General features: G+C 41.4%; 1 protein-coding gene across 1 annotated transcript in view; it reads right to left on the bottom strand.

Annotated features, from left to right (window-relative positions):
• MCOLN3 (mucolipin TRP cation channel 3) overlaps nt 1-19,361 on the bottom strand; it is a 43,414-nt gene extending 24,053 nt beyond the window's left edge. Inside the window, exons 1-3 of the mRNA XM_069094589.1 lie at nt 19,134-19,361; nt 12,617-12,784; nt 5,018-5,171 (exon numbers count right to left, since the gene is read on the bottom strand). Coding sequence (XP_068950690.1) covers nt 5,018-5,171; nt 12,617-12,784; nt 19,134-19,361 — 550 coding nt within the window. The remainder of the gene's footprint in view (nt 1-5,017; nt 5,172-12,616; nt 12,785-19,133) is intronic.
• Between the last annotated feature and the right edge of the window lie 8,256 nt (nt 19,362-27,617).

Raw genomic sequence — 27,617 nt, 5'->3', positions numbered from 1 at the left:
AGGAAGGAAGGAAGGAAGGAAGGAAGGAAGGAAGGGAGGGAGGAAGGAAGGAAAGAAGGGAGGAAGGGAGGGAGGAAGGGAGGAAGGAAGGAAGGAAGAAAGGAAGGAAGGAAGGAAGGAAGGAAGGAAGGAAGGAAGGAAGGAAGGAAGGAAGGAAGGAAGGAAGGAAGGAAGGAAGGAAGGGAAAACCGCTTCAGATCTCTACCTGATCATGGAGAAAAACCTGAGGGCCCCACAGAAAGGATGGCCTGTCCATTTTGTTCTTCTCTCAAATGGAGAGTATGTTTTTTTCTCCTGGCAAAATGCGCACAACTATCTAGGAAAGAAATCCAAAAGCAAGATAATTTGTGGCTTCCAAGAGGGGATTCATTAACTCTTTTGATGTTTTCTGTTGAGAATTTGTTCATGACAAGCCACCCAGCAGAGTGCGATGTGGAATAAAATTAAGGATGGGGCTCAAAGATGAGACTTTTCTCTAATTTCTTGCCACAAATAAAGGAGCTGAGGACTAATGTAGACAAACTTAGTTAATGGGCAGAATGCTCATTCTCAAACTCTGAATTGTCATTTACAATTAAACTTTTAATGAAGCTTTAGATGAACCAAAGAACATGACAGAAGAAACACAATGGGGCAGGTACTTTTGGAATCACCTTCAAAGATTCCAGATATTATGTATTTAGACATACAGACTTGTTTTATGACTGCCCATGTATAATCTATATCAAATTGCTTGCTTCCTCAAGGAGAGGGAGGAAAAAAATATGGAACTCAAAATTTTTTAAATGAATGTTTAAAATTTTTGTTTACACATAATTGAGAAAAAAAACAGAATTAAAATTAAATGTAAAAAAGCATTCAGACTTTTCCTACCAAAATAAAGGGTAAATCTTATCTGTGTGTTTTTTAAATTATTTTTTGGCTTGGACTTTCATTGTTACAGGAGGTACCTGATAAAGAAATGCCTACCAATACAGATGGACAGATGTTTGCAACTGATAGTCTTAGAGAGGTGCCTAGGACACTGAAAGACTAATGACTTACCCAGGGTCACATAATCAGTGCGATGGGACTTGAACCCATATCTCCCTATTCCTGTGTATAGCTTTCTACTACGTTATGTCTTCTTTCCCTCTGTTATTTTTCAGGCCAACTTCTAGCCAGCCATGCCTTCTCCAACCTATAATTTTGTGGAAGTTCCTTTTTTAATCTCAAGTGTAGAACTTAACATTTACCCCTAGTGAATAACAGATTTGCCCATCATTCTTGTGTGTTGGGAGAATTTGGGATGTTGATTCCATCATATCACATCTTAGCTATTTGCCATGTTTTGAGTTCCCTGCAAATTTGATTACCATGCCAACTATGTCTTCATCTAATCCACTGGCAAAGCAAACAACAAATAAATAAATAAATAAAAATGGATAGACAGAGAGATAGATCATCTCTACATAAAAAAATCTAGCAAAGTCATCTTATTGTCTCATAGTCACTTACACAATAAACATTACTAAGGACCTGCTATATATCAGGCACTGTGCTAAGAGCTGAGGCTACAAATTTGAATGTCATACTAGGGACTCAAGGATGGGGACCACATCTGTTGTTTAACTTGCCCTGTTTGCTGTCTAAAACGCACTTCATGTTTTTAGAGGGTAAGATTACTGGTTTATGGGGCAGCTAGGTGGCACAGTGAATAGAGCACTGGCCCTGGCATCAGGAGTACCTGAATTCAAATCCAGTCTCAGACACTTAACACTTACTAGCTATGTGACCTTGGGCAAGTCACTTCACCCCAATTGCCCTGCCTTCCCCCCTCCACAAAGACAAAAAATATTACTGGTTTATGAATCACTTTTAGTAATGCTTCAAAGATTACAAATAATGAAAGAAGCTATTAGGAGTGGAGAAGGACAAAAAGTTGTACCAATATTTTTTTAAAAAGGAAATTAAATAACTCAAGGCCAGTAAACTTGATTTCTACTTCTAGAAAATTCTAAAATGTAGCACTTTTAGGTTAATAGTAGGTTAATGAGCACCTTAAAAAGTAAGCTGTGATCAGTGAGAACCAGTAGGGTTTCGGCAAGTACAGGTCATGCCAGGCCTGGCTTATTTCCTTTCCTTGACAAGATTTCTAGATTGGCTGACTAGGTAATTATGGAGATAAAGCTTACCTAGATCTCAGCCAGGGAAGCTAGGTGGCACCTTAATGCATACAGTACCGAGCATGGAGTCCAGAAGACTCCTCTTCCAGAGTTCAAATTTGGCCTCAGACACTTACTGTGTGTCACTGTGTGGCCCTGGGAAGCCTGCCTCTGTTTCCTCATCTGTAAAAATCTACTGGAGAAGGAAATAGCAAACTACTCTTTTATCTTTGCCAAGAAAATCTCAAATGGGGTCACAGAGAGTCAGACATGATTGAAAAATGATTCAATAGCAGTAAGATTTTAGCCAAGCTTTTGATAATGTCTCTAATGTTATTCTTATGGAAAAGATGGGCTGATATTGATTGGCAAGTACATTTAGGTAGGGTTGAAATCGACTAAATGTTCAGACTCAAAGAATAGTCAGCATAGTTCAGTATCAATTTGGTAAATATCACATAATAGCTCGCTATCAACTTAGAAGGAGGTTTCCAGCGAAGCTCCTCAAAGATCTCTGCTTGATCCTGTTATTTGGTTAACATTCTTATTGATGACTTGAATAAAAGCATGAAAGCATTCTTATATTTTCAAATGACCCAAAGCTGGGAAGGAACACTACCAGAATAGATAACAAAGTCAAAAGCCAAAAGAAATCTCTGCAGGCTATAAGACAGGTTGGAAATAATGTCAAAATTAACAAGGATGAATGTAAAGTCATCCGCATGGGCTCAAAAAAATTAACTTTAGGAAGACAAAACAAGAGAGACACCACAGTGACCATTTTTCTGAAAAAGATTTGGGAATCTTAGTGGACTGCGAGCTTAAAATGTGTCAACGATAAGATACAACAGTCAAGAAACACAGTTTTGTACTTAATTAAAAGGGACAGCATCCAATGATAGGGACATGGTGGCCCTTCTGTACTGTACTCCAGTTAGACCCTATCTGGAATATTATGTTCAGTTCTGGGAACCTCATTTTTAAGAAAAACACAGATGAACTGGAAAGTATCCAAAGGACAGCAACCTTCAAACTTGCCCATGTTTCTCCAACAATAAAAACAACCCTTCACTTGATCCTTCCCTACTTTCCATCTACTGTCCCACATCTCTCCTCTCTGTCTCAACTAAACTCCTTAAGAAAGCCATCTACTTCTTCTCATCTCACTGGCTTCTGAATTCTGTACAATCTGGCTTCCATCATTCAAGTAAACTGCTTTGCCCAGATTTACCTCTAACGTCTTAATTGCCAAGTCTAATGGATTTTTCTCAGTTCTCACCCTTCTTACCCTCTCTATAACACCTGACAATGGTGATCACCCTTTCTTCCTGGATATTCTCTGATTTAGGTTTTCATGATACTGTTTTCTCTTGTGGTACCTCCCTATCTGGCTGCTCCTTCTCAGTCTCCTTTGCTGACTATTCATTCATATCATGGCCATGACCTCGCAGGTCTCCCCCAAGGCTTTATCCAAGGCCCCCTTCTCTTTTCTTTCTATAATCTCTCACTAGGCAATCTCATTAAGCTCCCATAGGCTCAATCATTGTGCTCTATGCAGATAATTCTCAGATCTATATATACAGTCCTAGTCTCTCTACTGAGTTCTAGTCTCACATGACCAATTGTCTTTTGGATATCTCAAACTAGATGTCCTACAGGTATCTCAAACTCAATGTGTCCAAAACAGAATTCATTATCTCTCTCTCTAAACTTTTCTTCTTTCCAGCTTCCCTGTTGTTGTCAAGGGTACCAACACCCTTGCAATCATTCAGACTCTCTACCTTAGTCATGCTTAACTCTCCCATCAAACTCATCCCCACATACTCAACCTATGGATACATCTTGTCATTACTCCCTTCCCAACATCTTCATACTCACACAATCACCACCAGAGGCCCTCATCGCCTCTAACACGTTACTAAAATATGTTTCTAATTGGTCTCCCTGTCTCATGCTGCTCTTTATGCCAACACATCTTCCTCTCAGGTGCCAAAGTGATTTTCCTAAAGTATAAATCTGGCCATATTACCACCCCTCCCCTCTACATATTAAATTCCAACACCTCCCTATTACCTACAGGATCATACGTAAAGTTCTCTGTTTAGTATTTACAGCTCTTCACAACCTTGTCCCTTTCCAGTCTTCTCATATTTTAATCCCTCACACACAAGACTCCATTTCCTGCCCCCACGTCTTTGAATTGGCTGAACTGGAATGCTACCCATTCTCACCTCCACCTCTTCATTTCCCTAGATTCTTTCAAGCCTCAGCTCAAATCCCACATTCTGAAGCGAGTTTCCCCCCACGCCCTCAGAGATCTCTTCTACCTTCTCCATATCTCTTGTGTTACCTACTGGTTTACATGCTGTCTCCCGTTAGAATGGGGGTGTTGCTTTTCTTTACATTTCCAAGCACTTAGCATGGCACCTGATACAGAGTCCACACAACAATAAATATATTTTCATTAGAGGTCTTTTAGTTCATATCATATGATTGGTTGAGGAAATCAGGAAGGACTACCTTGGAGATGAGAAAGCTTGTGGGCAACATATTTGTCTTCAAATTCATTTGAAGGGAATACACTTGGTCTGTCTATCCATGGGGTGGAACATGAGGGGGGTAAACGAGGGCAATGGATGGAAGTTGCCAAAAGATAAATTCAGGTGTAATGTAAGGAAAAACTGAGGTAAGGGCTTCCCTTTCTCCAGATCATCTTCCAGAAAAGGCTTGAAAGCCATTTGTCAGGTGTGTTTTGGAGGGGATTCTCAATAAGGCATAGATTGGATGAGAAGGCTATCAAGATCCTGTGATTTTTAAAGTATGATACAAAAGTTGGAAAAAACTTAAAGTATTGACTTATGGGAGACAGTCACCAGTTTCAATTTCTGGGTCAATGTCAAAGGTGTCGTTTCCAGGAAAGATGCTGCCTCGCTTGTAGAACTGTTGACAGATTGCCATGGTGGATTGTTTAGTTCCCCTGTTTTCATAGGCATGATTTCCAACGGAAATGTTTTGAAGCTGCACATACTAGAACCAAAAAGAAAAAGAAAAGATGAAAGATGTGAGGTGAGCTACAGCAAAGGTTAAGACCATGAGCCTCCCCAACTAATAGCAGTAGGCCTTCATCTCTCTACCACAACCCTTGAACATTCTCTCACTGACAAATAACTGGACTGGACCAAACTAGCAGTTAAGAAGGTGATGGCCTGATGGAGCACATGGCCTTAGAATGGGAAGAGCAGTAAGGGACTAAGCCACAATAAGGAAGGAGTAAATATCTGGACTTTGCCCTCTGCTGTTGCAGTCGTGAGTTATTCAGACACGTGAAAGTCTTGCCCTTCCAGAAAACTAAATTTTGTTTCCTTTCCAAGGTGCTTTGAGTCTGTTAAACTCTAAAGCAACTGTCTGGAGGGAAAGCAGAATGTGGATTCCCTGAAGAAGAATCATATTGATGGCTTATGGAGTATAAATTCTTGATGTATCTTCTACATTTTTTGTGAGGGGAAGTAAAAGCTGTCCTGTACTGAATATGCCTTGTTAACTGGAGTGTATAGGACCCTTTGCCCTCTATGGATATTTACACACAAAGTACATCCCTGCAATATTCTGAGATTTCTCAGAGGCAACCCTCGGTGGGAGCAAAATAAGGCAAAGATATGGTTGTTGTCCTTCATGCTTAAAGAAGACCAAAATGACAGTGGGGTCAAGGTATAATGTGTCCAACTGTGGCTGATCAGATCAATACAAACTCAGAAGGCTCTACTACATATTGAGTACAAACAGTCCATATGAACATTTGGGGTGGGGATGTGTCTACATTTGCACATCTCACATTTCTTTTGAACTACTACAATTCTGCTTTGCTCATAGAGCACAGTGCCTCCTTTGATGCGGGCATGAGTAGTCTTGTGCCAGAATCTCCTATGTCTCACAATTGATTCCAAAGTTCTTAAAAGAGACCTTGGAAGTAGTCTATTTCTTCTTCTGACCTCCATGTGAGCACTTGCCTTGTGCTAATTCTCCATAAAATAATCTTTTAGACAAATGCATGTTTGGCATTCTAGCAATGTGGCCAGTGCTTTGGAGTTGCACTCTTTGCAGTAGAGTTTGAATACTTGGCAGTTCAACTCAAGAAAGGACCTCAGTGTCCAGTACCTAGCCTGCCAAGTGATCTTCAGAATCTTCCTAAAACAATTCAGATGGAAGTGATTCACTTTCCTGGCATGGTGCTGGTACACTGTTCAGGTTTCACAGGCATACAACAAGGAAGTCAGCACAATGGCCCTGTAGACCTTCAATTTGTTAGGTAGTCTAATACCTCTTCTCTTTCACACTTTCCTTCAGAGACTCCCAAAAACTGAGCTAGCTTTGGCAATGTGTACATCAACCTTATCATTTATGTGTACAACCCTGGAAAGTACACTGCCAAGGTAAGTAAACATCCACAGCATTCAAAATTTCTCCATTTGCTCTAACTGATGGTTCTATATATGGATGGTGCAGTGATGGCTGGTGTAGGGTTGGTGTTGACAACAAAATTAGCACAAGTGGCAGAGAATCAACCCATACTCTGTTTCATCTCAGTCACAGAGGCTGCACTGAGTGTATAATCATCTCCAAACAAAAAGTCACACACCAACTCTTCCTCCACTTTGCTCTTGGCTTATAGCCTTCTCAAGTTAAATAATTTACCATTAATGCAGTAGCTGACTTTGATGCCATTTTCACCCTCATTGAAAGCATCTGACAACACTGCTGAAAACATCGTGCCAAAAAGCATGGGAGTAAACACACAGCCCTGTCTCACTCCAGTGACTGGGAAAATGACTGGGGAAATCATGAGGGCACCATCCATACAAACATGCCATCATGGAATTGGTGTACAATACTGATGAACTTCTCTGGGCAGCCAAATTTTGCCATGATCTTCTACTAGCCTTAGTGACTAACAGTATCAAAGGCCTTGGTGGGATCGATGACCTTTGTGTGCAGACCCCTGTTCTGCTTCTGGCATTTCTCCTGGAGCTGTCAGGCAGCAAACACCCTATCAACTGTTCCTCTGCCCTTTCTGTAGTGGCACTCGCTCTCAGGTAGATAACCGTCTTCCGGGTGATGGATCAGCCTACTAAGGAAGACTCTGGCAAGAACCTTGCTAGCAATGATTAAGAGATACACCTCCCTATAATTGTCACAGGACAATCTATTTTCCTTTCCTTTAGAGAGATGGACAATGGAGGCATCCATAAATTTCTGGAGGATAACCTCCTCTTGTCATACAACCTGGAAGATTGCAGTCAATTTTTGCATGAGCAGTAGACTCCCTGACTTGTAAATCTCAGCTGGAATAGAATCAGAACTAGGTGCTCTGTGACATGAGAGGGGGTTAAGAGCATTCAAAACCTCTTCTTCGGTTTGAAGTTTTTCTAGAGAGGGATCAACTTCAGCCTGAGGTATATAGTCAATGGCTTCAGAATTGATTTATAAGGGTCTGTTGAGAATGCTATGGGAATGTCCAGCCCATCTCTCCAGGATAATGTGCTTATCAATAATCAATGTGGCTCCTTCAGTGCTGAGTAGTTGAGATGCACCATAGGTCTTTGACCCATAAAAGCACTTTGGATTGTTACTATCAGCATAAAAATTAATTTCCATCTGCCTCCTTAACAAGCAAAGAATCCTGCATCTCTCCAAGCTTAGCTTGCACTCTACGTCTGATGGAGTTAAACACTGCCTGCTTAAAGATGGATGAAATAAAAACAAAAAAAAAGCAAAAAAAAAAAATACTTGCCCTTCATGGGGCGGCTGCCTGGTGCAGTGAATAGAGCACTGGCCCTGGAGTCGGGAGGCCCTGAGTTCAAATCTGGCCTCAGACACTTAACAGAAAACTAGCTGTGTGACCTTGGGCAAGTCACTTAACTCCAATTGCCCTACATTCCCCCCTCCAAAAAAAAAAAAGCAAAAATTTAAAAAAAGATGCTTGAAACATCCTGTTGGCAAAAACTGTGGAGTTCTTGTTTTTAATTTAGCAGCTTCTGAATCTCCCCATTATTTTTGCTAAACCATTCTTGATGTTTGTGAGCGTTCTGGTCCAGATGAGTAAATGCAGGGCTGTACACCAAATCTCTAAAAGCTGCCCACTCCTTTCCTGATCCACTGTTACCAAGAATGTGTTGGCTCAATTTTCCCTCCAAGTTAGTAACAAACTGTTCACACATAGAAGTGATCTAATCTGTTGACATTAAGTCTCCTGGCAGTGATCTTGTGGCCACCCCTTTTGTTGAGTGCAGATATTTAGCTTGAAGAGGATAAGCCTATGATTGGTCCAGCACTCTGTGCTATGCATCACCTTCCTCACTCTGACATCACATCTGTCTCTTTTCCTTACAATGACATGATCTATCAAATGCCAATGTTTACTTCAAGGGTACATCCACAAAGTTTTATTGCTCTTAGGTAAATGGTGTTAGTGATTATTGCTTAATAAAAATTAGGTAAAAGTATTAGTGATGAGGTCATGAGATGCACAAGTCTTCAGTAGCAAATGACCATTGCTGTTGCTGTTTCTAACTCCATTCTTCCCAATGACTCCCTACCATGTCTGATAGTCTGTTGCTACTCTGGCCTTAAAGTCACTCGGAATAACAGGCTTGTTCTCTTTTGGCACATTGATGATGAGGGTCCCCAGATCTTCATAAAATTTTTCTTTGACCTCATTAGGATTTGTTGTGGGGGGGAGCATACATACTGATCATGGTAGCATGTTCTTGCTGTAAGAGAACTCAGCAAGTATTGTATCTGAACAGCAGGCTTGAGTGAAACAAGGTTGGCAAATGAAGGTCAATTTGCCCAAGCTGGAGCTGGATACACATTTTTCTGGAGTGGTCACAGTGCGAGGGAGTGTTGAGAAGCTGGCATAGGTTTTGCAATCAAAGTTAATCTAGTCAAGAAGCTTATATGTCTGCCCAAAGGAGTAAACAACAGGTTCATGATAGTTCAATTGCCACTTGCAGTGCCACTGCTTTCTTTTGTTAATTACATGCTAGCCTTATTAATAAAAACATTCAATTACCCAGAAACTATGTCTCCCAAATTTCTTAAATGTCACAGTATCTTTAGAAATCTCTACTGTTAGAGATCCCCCTACCTTCCCAGGTAGTAAACCCTAGTGTTTAAGGAAACAAAATCTTCCCTGATGCAATTCAAGCCCATTTCCTCTGGTTCAGTCCTCTGCAGAAATAGAGAGTAGACTCTGTCCATCTCATAAAAACTTTTGATTAGTATTCAGATACATTCTGTCATGCTGGTCTGAGTCAGGAACTCCTGGATTTGAATTTTACCCCAGACTGCTAGTTAGTTTACACTGTTAGTAAGAAAGTCCTTAATCTCATATACAAAGTAGGTGTAAGAACAGGTATACCACTGACCTTTAGGGTAATTATGATGATCAATCAATATTTATTAAGCAGCTACTATATGCCAGGCACCATTAAAGACTGAAGATACAAAAAGAGGCAAAAGATAGTCACTGCCCTCAAAGAGTTTGCAATCTAATGGGGAAGAAAACATGCAAACAAATATATACAAAGCAAGCTCTGTGTGTGCATGTGTATGTACATGTGTGTGTATGTGTGTGTGTATGAAATAATTAAGAGAGGGAAGACACTGGAATCAAAAATGGTTGGGGAAGGCTTCCCGAAGAAGGTGGTATAATGCATAAAGAGACTTTTACTATAGTTGTTCATTATTACTATGTTGTAGTAATATGAAGCTAACACCTTTCCTCTGCTCGGGCACAACCACTCCTATTAGGATCATCTGCTTCTACAAGTAGATGCCATTAATCTACTTTCCAAGAATAAAGAGCTTACACTAATCTCTAGGAAACACTTGACTTCTGATGAAAGGCATAGTGTGGGTGCCAAAGTTTCTTATGCTTTCCAGAGTCACTGGAGACCCAAGTCGGTACCAAACCTAAACAGGCTAAGGAGTTTGAGAGGAAAACAGCTGACCTGTAGCTTCCCCTAAACTCATATATTTAGATAGATTTGTCTTGGAGTCCCTCACTCGAGGATCTATAAACTTTTTTTTCCCCATAACTATATTGGTTGATGGGCCTGGAGTCAGAAAGAGCTGAGTTCAAATTGATTCTCACATACTTAGAAGCTGTGTGACCCTGGACAAGTCAGTTAACCTCTATCTACCTCAGTTTACTCAATTGTGCAATGAGGATAATAATCATACCTATCTTCCAGGACTATTGTGAAGATAAATGAGATAATATGTGTAAAGTGTTTAGCACAGTGCTGGGCCCATTCTAGGTGTTATATAATTACTAGCTCTTATTATCATTGACTTCCTTTAAGAATCCTCTTTTATGCCTTTAAAAATATGATTCTGAGAAGAGGTCCATAGGCTTTACAGGGCTGACAAAGAGTTCCGCAATGTACCCAATACAGTAAGGAACCCATGCTCTCGGATAGCATCTCCTTGAAGGGTAGAAGATCAAGATTGTGGCTAAATCTCTTCATACATGTGCTGTGGGTCTGTGTAACTTCCTTTGACTATCACCAAAGTTTTCTGGATTAGTTTTTTTTTTTACTTTGTAGAAGAGTAATACTGGTGAAAAGGGATCCAAGATGGTAGCAAGGAGGCCCTCTCCTTCACTGGCAGCTTGACATCTTCACTCTAAGTAGATTAACTCTAATAAATGATAGACTGTTAATTGCAGTGACTTATTGATGACCATCTGTGAGAGCTTCTAAATCCATATTTCGGCACCAACTCCAGGTGGGGGCAATCTGGCATCAAGAACACTTTCAGGGCGACTGAGAGAGTAAGTCATTAATTTGGAAGCTTTGGGAGAAGTGGTACCATGGAATAGCATGGATCTCAGGATGGATCCATGGCACCTAATTCAGCTTTCAATTACTGACCAGATGAGAAATCAACTACCAGGCTGTGCTTGGCAATTAGACTCAATGTCTTGGGGTAAAATTATTTATAAGATCATAGCTTTAAAGCTGGAAGGGAGGTCATTTAGGTCACGTTGACCAACTCTTACATTTTACAGTGCTTAGCATAGTCCTGGAATTTAACAGGCAACTAATAAAGGTTGGTTGATTGGCTGATACAGATGAGGGAATTAAGCCCCAGGATCAAGGCCATGCCTAAGGGCACATAAGGAGAAAGAAGCAGAGCTAAGATGGGCACCCAAGTTCCCTAACTCCAAATCCAGCAAGCTTTCAATCACACCATGACAAAGCTCCCACTTTGTTTTCAGACCTTCATGCACCAGCATCATAAATAATAACAACAACAACAACAGAGGGTAAGTATGGAGTCATGGTTAGAAAACTAGAGTTGGGCTCAGGCTGTCCTGGGCCATTCTGGTGCCTGGTGGCTGTATGACTTCAGGCAAGTCACTTGGCCAAACTCTGCAGAACTCTGATAAATATAATGACCAACCACAATTCCAGAGGTCCACTAATGAAGCATGTTACCCATTTCCTGAAAGAGAATAGATGAACTCAAGGAGCAGAATGAGATCTGTTTTTTGACCATGGCCAATGTGGGAATTTGTTTTGACTAACTATAAATATTTGATACAAGATGTTTTTGTATTTTTCCCACAGTGGGTAGAATATGGGAGGGGAAAAAACCTAGATTTTTGCTTACTGGAAAAATATAAAACTTATTTTTAAAAATAGATGAAAAAATTTTTTAAAAAACCTGTCACAGACTTACACTGTGTGGAGAGTTTCCTCTCCAGTACTTTTCTATGCCAATAAAATTATAGGTTCAGATAGAAACTAAGCAATAAAAAGATCAATAATTATAAACTGACATTTATATGAGGCTTTAAGGTCTACAAGCTTTAAGGTCTACAAGGTACATTTTCTCATTTGACCTTGACAACTGGCCTGCACAGTAGGCACTAGAATTATCATTCCCTCTATCTTGCAGACAAGGCTGGAAAAGGGTCTAACACTCTTTCAGCTCTAAATCTATTAGTCTTATCAATCACTTAATAAACCTTATTAAATATTTATTATGTGCCATGCACTGAGTCCTATGATCATAGAATTATGTAGCCCTAGAGTCAGAACAAATGTTGAAGGCTAAAAAATCCAACCCCCTAATTTTGCATGTGAGGAAACTGAGGCCCAAACAAATGAAGGATCTTGCCAAAGTCACCTCCAAAGTATGTATCAGAATAAAGATTCAAACCCGGGTCCCCTGACTCCAAATACACTGCTCTTTCTCCAGTATTTCACTGGTGCTACTATGTTGAAAGGCTGGTATCTCTGTTATCAAAGGAAGTACCCATCCCACTGAAATCCCTAGTGTCTTGAAACAATAAAGTAGACAAAATCAAGATGGTGGCTCTTCCACACCTGAAAGAAAGCTTTCTATCCCCATTAGCACCTCTCCAGACCATGTCCCCCCAAGATCATGCTTATACTTTCACTGACCTGCTGTATGGCAAAGAAGATCTGGTCATAGACATCCGTTTGTGTGTATACGGCATAAGTGTCATCCATTCGGTCTGTGTAGCCTTTCAAGAAGAGGTGTTTGAAGGCTACCGTGTTCTCTTCCTTGAAGGCCACTACCATCTGGTTGCTCAGCCCAAAAAACACCAGCTTTTAAAGAAGGAAAACAAACAGGGGTTCTTAAAAGAAGCTTACTGCTTCCAAGGCAACATGCCTGTCTAAAGGTAGGTATATTCAGTAAACTTTTATCTTTGGTTTATATGTGTTCATTGAGGACATAAGGGGACGAAGTAGATAATAGCACCTGACCTGGAGTTTCAAAGACCTGAGTTCAAATCTTAATCTCTTAACTTAACTTTAACTTAATCTCTTGACCTCTGTCTGCCTCAGTTTCTGCATCTGAAAAACGGGAATAATAATATCATCTACCTCCCAGGGTTGTAAGGACAGAGATAAAAACTATAAAGTGCTTTACAAATCTAAATCATCATATGCTAAATATTTACTTTTGATCAATATCAAGGATAGGTTTCCAGGGTTAGAATCAAAGAACAAGGCTTTGCCTTGGCTTAATTCAATTTAGCAGGCATTCTAACATTCAAGAAGGAGCATGGCACGGTGAAAACCCTGGGTTCAAGTCCTGTTTCTGAGCACAGATCCTAAAAGTTTTAAGTGACTTTTGGGGGGAGCTGAATGTTTTTAGTGGTGGGTGCGGGTGGGAGTGGTGAGGGGGCAGCACCAGGATACAAAAGTAGCATAAATATAAGCTTTTTGCTATTAAGGATCTGGCTATTTTGTTGGTGAGATAACCCATAAACTGGTCTTACATCAATACAAAGTAGGATATCAATCAACAAGCATTTATTAAGCCCCTATTATGTGTTAGGGGTATCCTCTAGCATTTATTACATACCTACTATGTATTGCAGGGTATTCCCTAGGGACTGAGGATACAGACAAAAAATGAAACACACTGACCTCAAGGAGTTTACGTTCTATAAGTAAGGATAGAAAGAGCTACAACATGTACATACATAAAAATGTGAGAAGCAAAAGGTAACATTTTGGGGTGAAGACACTAGAAACTTGAGGGAATTCCAAAAGGCTTCATGGAAAAGAAGTATTTGAGCTGAGCCTTGAATGAAATCATGGATTCTAAGAGAGGGGTGAGAAGGGAGAACTTCCCAAGCATGAGAAACAGTCAGGGCAAAGACATGTTCATGGGAGATGGAGAGTCATATGGGAATGACAGACCTTAGAGTGTGGGAAGGGCAGGCATATACAACGTAAGCGAAATTTGTGCCCAATTGTAAAGGGTTTTAAATGACAAATAGAGTTTATATTTGATCTTAGAGGTTGTAGGACTATAGACTTGGAACCAGTAGGAACCAAAGACCATCTAGATCAAGCCCTTGCTTCATAAATGAAGTGGGGTGGGGGAGGAGAGAATTTGTCACTTGCCCAGGAACACAGAATGAGTAAATGTCTAAGGCAGGTTTTCCTGACTCTGATTCCAGTGCCCTATCCATTACACCACCCGGCTCTCTCCAATAGGAAACCACTGAAATTTGTTGAGTAGGGGCATGACCTGTGCTTTAAGAGTATTACTTTAGCACCTGTGTGAAAGATGAACTGGAGAGAGGAAAGACCTGAAGCCAGGAGACCAACTGTGATAGGCTAGGCAAGAAGTGATGAGGATCTGACCAAGGGTGGGGGTTGTATGGGTAGAGAGAAGGGGATGGATGCTTCTTTTTCTGGTGGTAGATTCAACAAAATTTGGAAACTGCTTGGATGGGAGGAATGAGGGCAAGTAAGAAATCATGGATGATTCCAAAGTTGCTGTAAGAATGATGGCATCCTCAACAGAAACAGGAAAGTTTGGAAGAGGTGGTGCATTTGGGAAAAAAGATAACAAGTTCTGTTTTAGATAAGTTGAGTTTGAGATGCCTTAATTCAAAATGCCCAATGGGCAATCAATCATTTTGTATTAGAGTTCAACAGGGAGAACTCTAGGGCTGAATAATGAAATTAAGGAGTTATCTGCATAGGGACATTGAACCAATGGGGGTTCGACTAATGAGGTCATCAAAGGAAAGTTAATAGAGAGAAGGGAAAGGGGCCCAGGCTTAGAGTATGCCCATAGTTGAGGGGAGTGATCTGACAAAGGAGACTGAGAAGGAATGGTCTGACAGGAAGTAGGAGAACCAAGAGAGATTATTGTCACAAAAATGTAGAGAGGAGAAATGTCCAGGAGAAGACGGTGGTCAACTATGTCAAAGGCTACAAAAAGGTTAAGATGACTAAGAACACATCATCAGATTTGGTAATTAAGAGAATACTGATAACTGGGAGGAAGGGGAGCAGTTTCAGCTGAGAAATAAAGAAGTGGATGCAATAAGTGTAACCAGGTGTTTCTTGGAGTTTGCCTGAGAAAGAGAGGAGAGCTAGAGAAGGAAATCTTGCTGGGATGGTAGGATCAGGTGAGAGCTTTTTAAGAATGGAGAAGACTGGGGTGTGAATAAAGCTTAGGGCTGAAGTAAATGGTAGAAGCATCATCATCATCATTAACAACATCTGACAATGATAAAGTGGTTTAAGGTTTACAAAATGCTTAGGAAACATACAGACAATAAATAGGAGAGGATAATTTTGGCTATGGAACTTGCCCAGGTTTGACTAGGACTTCTGTTTTCAGTTTGACTTGGGACTCAGTGAAACAGGAACAACACCTACTGGCTCCTTTCCAAAAAGGGGACTGGCCACTTGATCCCTAAAGAGAGGCTCGGGGTGTTTTACATTAAGCGAATGGATTCGCCCCATTGCCAGATTGCATTGCCTTCCAGTAAGCTAAGACGCTTGCCCCAGCCTTACAGACATCTGATACAAAGATGTAAATTATGCCTAAACATCTGATCACATCCAGGTTCTTTTATGGCAATAAACCTACCATGGAGTCTTTCTCTTTTAAATTACATTCAGGTCACTTGCCTGATGCTGCTGAAAATGCACACACTGCAAGTTTTGAGCTGTTATTTGCTAAATAACTAACTGCTCTTCGTTTTTCTTGTAAACACCCTGGGAAGAACAGGGGAATTAAATTAATTTCCTGAAAACAGGTCACTTCTTTGAACTTTCAGCTCTAGACTTCTCAGGCTGTTCTTTAATCTACTGAGTAAGACCATCTAAGAAAAAGGCATGGGTAAAATGGCATTAATTATTAGGAACCATTGTATTTCTCCCAGGACCTCAAGGCATTCAAAGGATCAAAGGCTTTAGAGTCAGTCAATAAATAAGCATTTATGAAGTGTACTGTGCTGGAAACACGGATACAATTAGAAAGTCCCTGCCCTCAAAAAGCTTACATTTTTAATAGAGAATTTCATTTAAAGCTGGAAGAGATTTCAGAGATCATCTAGTCCTTAATGTTCTTAAGTTCTTAATGTGGTGTCTGTCCATGATTTTGTCTTTTTAATATTCTGACAATGAATTCTATATCATTGATTTTCTTTGCGATCCTACATGTTTCATTTTAACATTATTTTCAGAAGGTCTTCACCTGACTGCCAAAGTGATGCATCGCATTTAAGAGGTTAAAGACTACTGATTTTATCCAACTTTCTCATTTTACATATGAGGAAACTGAGGCTAAGAGCACTGAAGTCACTTACTTGCCCAAGATCACAAAAATACTAAATGTCAGAAGGAAGATAAAGCCCAAGCTCTCTGACTTCAAAGTTGTTCTCACTTCTGTACTCTAGTCTCATTCAATGTCAAGCTGAGTCATTAGAATTTACTGAGAACTGAACACGGAGGACCACTCTACTAAGCTGAATATTGGACAGTTTAAAATGAAAACATGACAAAAGTGGATAAATTTGAGTATGTTTGGGTACATCTGTCATGGGCGGGGGGGGAGATCAAATATTTCAGGTCTATTTTCAGAATTGTTCAATTCCAGAAAATCACAGTAGTTAGGAGCTGGACTTTGATGGCCATCTACTCCAACCTAGACATGAAAGAAACGCCCATTAGAGTATACCCAACCAGTGGTTGTCTAACATCTGATCTACTTGAAGACTTCCAAACAGGGGGGACCCACTACCTCTCAATACTATGTCACTTTTGGACAGATTTTCCAAAGTTTTTATTGACATCAAATCTTTATTGGTTTTTTCACAACTTCTTCCCATTGCTCTAGTTTCCACCCTTTGGGGCCAAACAGACCAAATCTAATCCCTCCCTCACAGAACAGCCTTTCCAATACTTGAAGGCAGTTAATATGTCCTATCTCTTCCCCCTTCCCACACCCTTTTCTTCTATGGGTTAAACAAGCCCAATTCTTTCAACAGAACCCCATATGACATGGATTCTAAACGCTTCAACATCCTGGTTGCCTCTGGACAATCTCTAGTTTGTCAATGTCATTCTTAAACCATGACACCCAGAAAAGAACTCAGCATCCTTTTATCAAGAGAAAAAGGACACCTGATACAATAAGAAAGAATACTGGCATTGGACTCTGGGTTCAAATACTACTTCCATCACTTACTGCCTATATGTACTTAACATTCTGAGCCTCAGTTTCGTAACCTGTAAAATGAAAGTGTTACACTAGATGAGCTCCAAGCCTCCTTCCAGCTCTAAATTTATAAACCTATATTTTAAAAGTTTAAATAAATGCAACGTCTACTTTTCCCATCAGGCAGCATCCTTCTTTCCTCTTTTTACACTATTTAACCCTGGTCCCCACCCTATTAAAGGAGAAAAAAATACAATTACATCTCCCAAACAATTTTATTAAAATAATCTCCAACAATATTTAGAAGGGAAGAGTAATAAATGATTAAAAATTCTATTTGAACTGCATGAAATGGAGTCCACTCGGAAAGGAGTTTAGGCATAAGAGCTTCGGTAGCTATCTTTGCCTTTAAACATATTCAAAATTATCAGCAATTTGGACAAAGATATGAGTGGCACACCAATGTGGAAGTAACATGAAGTTAGGAGGGAGGGATGGCTAATAGTCTGGATGAAAGAATCAGGATTCCAAAAGATCTCAAAAGGTTGGAATGATAGGCTGTATCTATGGAAGAAGGTGTTGGCAAGGAACGAGGAAAAGCTTCCTGAAAGGTGAGACTGGAGGGCATTCTTAAAGAAAGTCAGGGAAGCCAGGAGGCAAAAATGAGGCAACAGAGCATCCCATGGTGGCAGTTAGGTGGTACAGTGAATAAAGCATGGACCCTGGAGTCAGGAGGCCTCAGAAACTTAACACTTACTAGCTGTGTGACCTTGGGCAAGCCACTTAAACTCAACTGCCCTGCCTTCACCCCTCCAAAAAGATGAAACAGAGAAACAGAGACAAAGAGAGATCATCCCAGGCATGAGGGGCTGCTAGAGCAAAGGTACAGAGATGGTCGATGGAGTGCCACATTTGAGGAGTGGCAAGCAGGTCCATAGGCTGGATTGTATAATGTATATAAGGGAGTAGGAAAAAGAAGCACAAACAGATAGGACAATGCCTTAAAACCATGCTGGACAAAGGCGTTGCAGGGTCTGTGATATAAAGACAAAAGGCATCCACAAATTGAATTTATCTTTAGGTCACTAAGCGAAGTGAACCCAAACAGTGTGTCTGTACCAGATACTCTCTAAAGACACAGGTTGCTAGGAAATTCAAGTAGACAGGAACAGAAAGGAGAACAAGTGATGACTAAACCCCTTCCTGGGCTTGAGGTAGATTGGCCAGTGACTGTTTCTTCTGCTGACTTGGGGACTTTCAGATAAACTTGATTAAAAATGAAAAGAGAAGTGAGTTCCATCTTTAACTGGATTTGGAGTCAGTGCACACAGGTTGGAATCCTACCTCTGCCAATTAATAACCTCTTTGGGCCTCAGTTTCTTCACATGTAAAATGAGGGAAACAGACAGTCTGCCTTCTAAGGTCCTCAGAGATCTAAATCTGATGGGCCCCTTCCAAAAGCCAATGAACGTTCTGCATGGAAATTATGTTAATAATAAAAGTAAAATCATGAGAAAGAATGAAAGATACAAAAAACAAAATCCCTTTTCACTAGTATTTAGGAAAAGGATAATAACTGACATTTATAAAGCTTCTTAAGTTTTACAAAGCACCTTCCACACCATATTTCATTTGAACCTCGGAATAAGCCCCTCAGGTGGGTTCTACAGATATCATCCTCATTCTCATTTTAGAGATAAGGAAGATAAGACCTGACTTGCCCATGGTAATGCCACTAGGAAGCAGCAGAGGCAACATTCGAACCCAGACCTTCCAGACTCACAGTTCAGCCCCCTGTACGTACCATCCCAGATGCTTCTCAGGAGGACGGGAGTTTCTATTGTCCAGGCATTTTTAGTGTCTATACCACAATATCTGCCTAGTTTAGATACATGAAATTCAGAGGGGTGACCCATTTCTACAACTCTTTCTTTCTGTTAATGGAAGGCTAATATCATCTCTAATACTTGAAGGACCTACCTGGATTGTCACCATCGCAATTTTTAAAATCTGTATGACAAGTTTCCATGGTTTTCTACCCCGAGCCCAAAATTTCTCACAAGGGTTCATGAAGAAAAATTTGAGTTTCCTTCTCATCTGGTCTTCTAAAAGCAACTCTTGAGAGATTGATGCATGTTGCTTTGTATTGTAGCGACTGTCGTCCTCTTGAGAGATACAGCTGCTTATAACTATTCCTGAATTTTCCATTTCTAGAATAAAAAGCATTCGTTGTGAAAGGCAGATAGTTTTTTTAAAAAGCAAAAGGAAATCCATCTTCTAGCTTCAACAAGAGGTTTCATTTCTGCAATCAATTGCTGTCTTTTCAAAACCTATTTCATACAACTGCACACATCTGTTAAGTGGTGTAATATAAAAGATGTGCTTTTCCAATCTGACACAGATACTGAGCAAAGAATTGGGTTAAATGAATTTTCTCCCTACAAAAAAATAAGTCACAAAATGTAAGGGATATTTCTACTTTTAAAAGCATGCTTTAGTTAAAAACAAGCAAACAGGTATGCTCCTAGGAAGTCCCCTCCAGAGCTATCACTAGGAATTCTGCCACCTGGGGAATATTCATTTGGAGGGTAGAGGGTGAAGGAGAAAGGAATAAGCATTTATATAGTACCTACTGTGTGTCAGGGCATTGGGTATGGTTTTGCAGGGCAATCCCTAAGAGGAGGCAATGGTGAGTACACAGTGATGGGCCAGGACCCTTGTGGAGGTTGGACTCAGTAAGGCGATTATCAGGTATCGGGAAGGGATGAAGTGCGTGCCCCATATGATGGATGGCACCTTGAGACAGAGTTCCAGTTCTCCTACCCTAATTATGTCTCTAGATACTCTATAACCTGCTCCTACCATGCATGCATGGAGCCCCTGAAAGGAAGACCACTCATTCCCCAGTTATCACTTGAGGTTTTTAACTCATAGTATTGGTTAAGGGTCTTTATTCAAAAAAGTTTGCCTTTTTAGGCACTACAAAGAGCTCTAAAGCTGGGGACTCTGTTGTTCTGTGGTGGAAATAAATCTAAACAACCTCAGATCTGGGAGATGTCATTGACTTCCCTTCCAGTAGATATAACAAGGAGATGAGCTCTAGTCTGGGAATGTCCTCCACTGGGGCTGACTGAAACCCATCTATATCTATAACCTAGGAGAAGGTCCTTTAGGAGGAACCTGAGGCTCACAGAGTGATTTGCTAGGGGTCCTGAGGCTAGCATCAAAAGAAGGATTTGAATGACCCCATGGGTTCATCACTATGCCCATTCCACAAGCTTTCTCTCTCCATTGTGTGGTGACTGGTGCTTTAAGATTGGAGATTTAAATCTGGAAGGGCCCTTTTGAGGGCAGCTGGTCCAACCACCTCATTTTATAGATGTGGAACTAGAACTTAGGGAAGTTAAGCAACTTGCCTGAGGTCACACCAGGAGTAAGTAGCAGAAATGGGGTTTGAACTCATTTCTTCTGACTCCCAATTCACCAGTTTGAGGAGAGGAAGCTTAACATATGTGGGGCAGCTAGATGGCACCATAGTGCATAGAGGGCCAGGCCTGAGATGAGGAAGACTCCTCTTCCTGAGTTTAAATATGGCCTTAGACACTTTCTAGCCGTGTGACCCTGGGCAAGTCACTTAACCCTGTTTGCCTCAGTTTCCTCATGTGTAAAATGAACTGGAGAAGGAAATGGAAAACCACTCCAGTATCTTTGCCATGAAAACTCCAAAGAGGGTCACAAAGGGTCAGATGCGACCAAAAAATGACCAGAGAAAAACAAGTTAAAAATATTGGATAGAGAGTTGGCCTCTGAGACAGGAATCGACAAGATTTTTTTAAGCACCTACTATGGGCCAGGCCCTGTGCTAGGCACTATCGATACAAACACAAAGAATGAGTCCATCTTTTCTCACAAGGAACTTATATGCAAACAGGTATGCTCACCCAGGCGGGTCTGGGTTCAAGAGCTGACTGTCAAATGCTGGCCTGATGACCCAAGGTAAATCACTTATGTTTCAGACAACTCTGTGAGATTACAAGAGCCAGATTGTTCATTGGAAGCTCCCTACACTGAGGAGTTACAGGTCTGGTTAAAATCATTTTGTGAGGTCAGTAAGCAGGGATTACGGCATTATTTTCTAATTTACAAACAATGATTTGGCCAAAGTCATATAAAGACTGAAGGTTGAAACTGAGACTCACAACCTTGGCTGACACCCCCTTCTATTTAATCTAATAAGCACATATTAAGGGTCTACTATATGGCAGGCACTGTGTTAAGTCCTGAGGATATAAAAGGAAAAGGTAACAGTACCTGTCCTCAAGGAGCTTACATTCTATTCAGAGATACCTCTCATAGACAATTTAAGAATAATACAAAGTGTAGTCTAAGGCAGTTAGGTAATGCATTGGATAGAGAGGTAAGCCAAATTCAGATCTGGCCTCAGCGACTAACAAGCTCTGTGACCCTTGGCAAGTCACTTAACCTTTGTCTGCCTCTGTTTCCCTAGGTGTAAAATAGGGATAACAGCAACATCTATCTCTCAGGGTTGTAGTGAGGACCAAAGGAGATAATATTTTGTAAGGCACTTTGCAAAGTGCCTAGCATACAGTTGGTGTTTAATAAATGTTTGTTTCCACAACATTCCTTCCAAGGTAGTGAGGGGGAAGAGAGATAAAGAAAGGTTTCCTGAAGATGGTGGCCTCTGATCATTTGGTTATACTTTTAGACTTTCTCTTACTTTTTCTCTCCTTTTCAAAAAGTTTATCTATGAATTTTAATTTTTATGACCATGTGATGATCAATTTGGGCCTAATCATGAAATTACATAGTGACATTCTTGACCATTACTCTAAGGGTCACAGATTTCAATACATGCCCTCCAAACTCCCTACAACATTTTTTTAAAGAAGAAAAAAAAAGTTGAGCTTAAAAAAAAAAAACCCTACCACAAAGCAAGTAACTTTAATCCACAGGAGCAAGGAGAAAATGAGCTAGCCACAATTAATTAATTACATCCAGTTCATCTCATGAGTTCATCCCAGAGGAAAGACACAAAGCACTCTTTACAAGGGCTGAAGACTAAAGACCTGGCTGAAAACATTAGATCTAGCAAGCTGGGAGCCCTTGAAAGCCACTAACCTATTAGCTGTGCAAGAGGACACATGAAGCCTGTCAAACACCCACTCGAAGCAGAACCAGGCTAAGTGATGCTGCATTGGACTGCAAGCGGGAGGGGGAGAATGCATTTCAGGGATCAGGTATGCTTGAAAGGTGCCAGACCAACCCACATAACTAGCCAGTGGAATTTCACCTCTGCCGTCAGCAGTTTGGGTTGAGTAAAGACAAAAGTGGACACAATCATCTAAGTGCTTTCCATAAAGGCTTTTATAAACAGTAAAAATCACAATCCAGAGCACCTGGGTCCAAGGTCACTCTTTATAGCTCTCTTGCAAAAGCATTAGTCCCACTTAACCAGCAATATAACTTTGCCTTCTTTTTTTTTTTTTTCAAATATCTAGACTAACTTAACCAAAGCTACGCCAAAGCAAGCATGTTAAGGGTAGAAACAAAGGTAGAAATTCTGTAAAGTTGTAGCCAAAAAAAAAAAAAACCCCAAACCCCCCAAACTTTTTCACTTTAAAAGCCATCCTATGGACATCAAAGGTAGGTTTTCCTTGAAGTTTTTTTCAGAAGGATGTCAGAGGATTTCAGACCCAGAAAGGGACCCTTAGAAGTCATAGGGTCATAGATTTAAAGATTCCCTTAGAAGCCAGATAAGAATCCAACTCCACATCTCACAAATGGGAAAACTGAAATCCAGAAGGCTGGAGCACATTGGTTAAGATCACATGAGAAGTAAATGAAGGAAGCAGGTTTTGAACGGGGTCTTCTGGCTCAGAAGCCCTTGTTCTTTCCCGGGAATTTAAATTGCCCCTAGAGCAGGTAAGGAAACCAAGGTCAGACAGGTTAGAGGATTTGCCCAAGGACACCTAATTATGGTCCACGTTAGGAACTAGAGGCAGGATGGTGAAGTGAAAAATCATTAGTGGATTTGGAGTCAGAGGCTCTGTTATTGAATTCCGGATCTGGTTCTGACCCGTGACCTTTCTGGGTACTGGGTTTCTCACCTGTCCACTAAAAGCTTTGGACAAGGTGACTTGTAAAGTCCTTCCCAGCTTTAAATCTCCAACACTACAGAATTTTGACTTGTCTAGTTCAGGAATCTTAACACACTCGTTTTCTGGTTTCATTACAGGGGGAGAAATGACCTTGAACAAGTCACTTAATTTCCTCAGGCCTCAGTGGCAAAATGAAGGGGGCAGCTGGCCTGGATCGCCCCTGACGTCTTTTCCAGCTCTTAGCTTCCGAATCTGTAAAATGAGGCTAGTTGGTCTCTGAGGTCCCTATGATCCCATAATCTATAAATGGGGAGGGGGAAGGGAAAGGGGAGGCAAGTGACCTTCCAGCCCTCAGTCCTATGATCCTACTTCCTGGGGCTTCCTCCCAGGAATATTAAAGCATGCAATTTTTTTTCTCCAACTTCCCCACAGCTCATCACAAGTTGCCCAATAATTCCTATGTAGGAAGTGACCATCTCTTCCATTGGAGAAGCTGGGCAAAGCGCAAGTCATTACAAGGGCAGCTGCTGGAGAGAAGCAACTTGGGGGCGGGGGAGGGGTAGGAATCCAGGGAAGGCCCTTCCTCCTCCCGACCCACTCCCTGTTTCTTCCCCTTTAGGGTCCTCTTCCCTCGGCTGTGGCCCAGGGGAGGACACAGTGCCGCTCTGACCTTAGCCCACGCTCACCTTTCTGAGGCAGGTGCGCAGGAGGACCGGAGAAAAGTTGTAATTCGCATGCTGGGCCAGTCCCTGTCCCTGTCCTTTCCATTTCGCCCACGGCCCGGTGGCCCGGACCAGGTTATGACTTATTAAACAGCCAGGCCCGGCTCTTTGCCCGAGGCGGCCGGGCAGAGTTCCCGCAACACTTGACGCGGGCGGCGGGGCACACCTGGGAGCCCGCCCCGCAGCGACTTACCTGCAGCCCGGCCTGGGGAGGAGGGCGGCGATGGACAGCAGCCGCTGAGCACGGGCTAGGTCCCAAGCGCAGCGCCGTCTAGCTGGGGCCTGCCATGCCCTGGGGTCACAGCCCCTCTGGCCGGCCCGGGGAGCGAGAGCCTGGGATGCCCTCCGTGGGCACTGTGGGCAGGGAGGCTACCCAGCTGGTGACTGACTAACGAGGTCCGACGGGCGACCGGCGGCAGCCCCGACGTCGCCGGTCTTTTCGCGGGTTTCTCCTCTGGTGTCCCAGGACAGGAGAGTTGCTCTGGGCTCAGATTCAGGGTCATGCAGTGACAGAGGCGACTGCATCCTCCCCACCCACCCCTGGCAGATGCACTCAACTCGTGATCCAGGTCCTTCACCCCACCCCGCCCTCCTTCCCCCTAATTCCCCTCCCACTCCTTTACCTCCCTCTGCTTTCCAGTCTGCTTTGGTACCGATAGTTGAGAAGGGCAAGGATCTTGAATAACCCATTGCCGAGCCTCCACACTCTCTGAAAGCACGAAATTTGCTTGTGGGGGGAGGGTGTGGAAAGTCAGGTCACTTATTACACTTGAATCGCAGTGAAGCCTGGTGGATAGAGTCTTGGATTTGGAGTCAAGAAGAAAGCTCTGACTAGACGATGACCTCTAGATAAGTCATTTAACTGAACCTCTCTGAGGCTCAGTTTCCTCATCTGTAAAATGGGGATAATGATAACCTCAGTACCTACTTCACAGGTTTTTCAAGAGGCTCAAATGAGAAAAAGTGAGTAAAGTACTTTGAAAACGTTGAAAGGCAACATAAATGGCAGTTATTCTCTCCCCAGTCCCCTATTCCATGGCAGAACCAGGGCCATCTTCCAGTTTCCTATTATATATGCATGTGTATACATATATGTATGTGTATTTACATACATACAAACATATGTGTGTATATGTGTGTACTTGTGTGCGAACTCCAAAGCCCCATTTCAAGGACTCTGTGATTCAGTGGTACTAGCCTACTGGAGCCAACTCTTAGAATTCCCATCTATCTCCCTTCAAAGTTCAGCTCAAGCATGACCTCCAACAGGTGTCTTCCTGTATCCCCTAGATGCTGGTGTCCCCTCCCCCATTACCTTATAACCACTTTGTAAGCATCTTGTAGTTATATGTTTACATATTATTCCTCCTCCATTCCACCCCCATATATGGAAGTTCCTTACTTAGGGCAGAGACGATTTCATTTTTGCCCCTATTCCTACACCGGCTGCCTAGCACAAAAAAAGTGCTTCATAAATACAGGGTATCCCAAAAGTCAGTGCAATTGCACTAAGACTTTCTGGACACTGGTACTTGTTGAGTGATTGACACAGTAGAAATCGTTGGATATGGAATCAGGGGACCTGGGATTGAACCCCATCTCTGCTATTCAATCATGTGACTATGGACTGTCATTTCCCCCTCTCTGGCTTTCATCTTCCTTATCAGAAAAATCGGTATTTTGGACTAGAGATGATCTCTAGGGATCCTTGAATGCCTTGACTGATTTCAAAGGCAGTTTCACATTGCTTTATAATTGTACTTGGGTTGTGTTAACTTGGCTTATGGTCCCATAAAAGGACTCTGTTTCAGAGATAGAAGGGACCTGGTCCTTTGATCTCAAAGAGAACCAAAATGACATCCCTATGCTGGCATGTTACAGTGTGTCTGACTGTGGCTGATCAGACCAATAGAAGCTCGGAATGTTCTACCACAGATCAGTCACAAATAATCCATGTAAACATTGGGGATGAATTCTCTAAATTTTTGCATCTCGAGTTTCTTTCAGAACTACTTCAATTATGCTTTGCTCATATAGCACAGCACCTTCTCTGATGAGGGCACACAGTACTGGGCAGTCCTGTACCAGTGTCTCCCAAGTCATATCATCAATTCCAAAGTTCCTGAGACCTTGAGAGTATCCTTGCCTTGACTCTTCTGACCACCATATGAGCACTTGCCCTCTATGAGTTCTCCATAAAATGGGAAGGGACCTAGTAAACCCAGGGAAGAATCCCCTCTACAAGATTTTATGGATGAAGAAATTAAGTTCTAGACAGATGAGGTGACTTGGCAAAAGTAAGTCAAGTGGCAAATTGCAGAGCAAGGTTTCCACCCAAGTGTTCTGACTCCCAAACTAGCATTCTTTCCCCAAGACCTTGGGCTGCCTACTAGGCAGTGTTTTTGAGCTCAAGTCTCTAATCCTGATAATCAGTATGTTAATAGCAAGAATGAAAAGAGGTTGAACCGCACTGCTTATAAAGAGGCCTCCATAATTGGCTGTTTCCAGTACTGCCTCGAGGTTTTGGCAAAAACCTACAAAGCCTGGATCCCACACTTTCAACTAGATGTTTTCATTTTGAGCCCATCAAAATACAATAAGAGCTACTTTAAAATACAGTGCAAATGAGAGGGGCCATACCCTTACTTTGGCTTCCTGCTAGGTCTCCCTAAGGTTCTGTGGGCAGCAAACCTTTCATTTTTTTTCCCTCTCAGCCATGAAGGAACAATCATTTATAGTACCTCTAATGACCTATCACACCTCAAGGAGAATAAAAGAGATGACGGATAGAGGCTTTATTATAATTCTACTGTGAGTGAAAAAAACTTCTATTGAATAAAGAAATTCTTTTTTAAAAAATAACCACAAAACTGGTGATTTGAAAAGAAATTGAAGGAAGCAAACCTTGAGAGAAATCTCTGCCAATTTTATCTAGCTTTTAAAAAGTTTTTTTCCCCTCAAGTATTTTGCAAGCAAGTGTTGTTTTTTTTTAATTCAGTTGCTACTCTATATTAATCATTATTTTGAAAATGGAGCAAGAGACTCAGTTTTTTATGGAATGTAGGTGGTTCTAACCAATATTGACCCCATTGTTTTGTTGACCCATCACACCAACTACTAATCAAAGCCCTTTAAAAAAAAATAACATGCATTTAATTGTTCTGCTTTCCCTCCCCTCTAATCTCCCCCTGAAAAAAACAAAAACAAAACTCTTGTAGTAAATGCAATGTCAAACAAAACAAATTCCAACATTAAATAAAGTTTTTCCAACATCAATCTAATTCTCTACATCCTAAACATTTCACCTCTGTCAGAAGAAAATGTACAATTTTGGGTGAAAACATGATTTTCAGAATATGGTCCTAACGATGTGAGAGAAGTCACCATCGAGTCTCCCTATTAGACATATATTCCTAAGAAGGTCCCAATAATATCTGGCTTCCCCAGCTTCCTTCAGGCTTAGCTAAAATCTCACCTTCTTTAGGAAGTCTTTCCCAATCCCTCTTCATTCTAGTGCCTTCCTCTGTTAATTATTCCCATTTATCCTATAGGTACCTTGTTTATAAATAGATGTTTGCATGTTGTCTCCCCAATTAGAAGGAAAGTTCCTCAAGGGCAGGGAC

The sequence above is a fragment of the Petaurus breviceps genome, unplaced genomic scaffold (genome assembly GCF_028583685.1).
Source record: "Petaurus breviceps papuanus isolate PSGF00001 unplaced genomic scaffold, PetGlider_PUasm1.0 220, whole genome shotgun sequence".
In the NCBI taxonomy this organism is placed as follows: Eukaryota; Metazoa; Chordata; class Mammalia; order Diprotodontia; family Petauridae; genus Petaurus; species Petaurus breviceps.
This window is presented reverse-complemented; position numbering and strand designations above follow the sequence as displayed.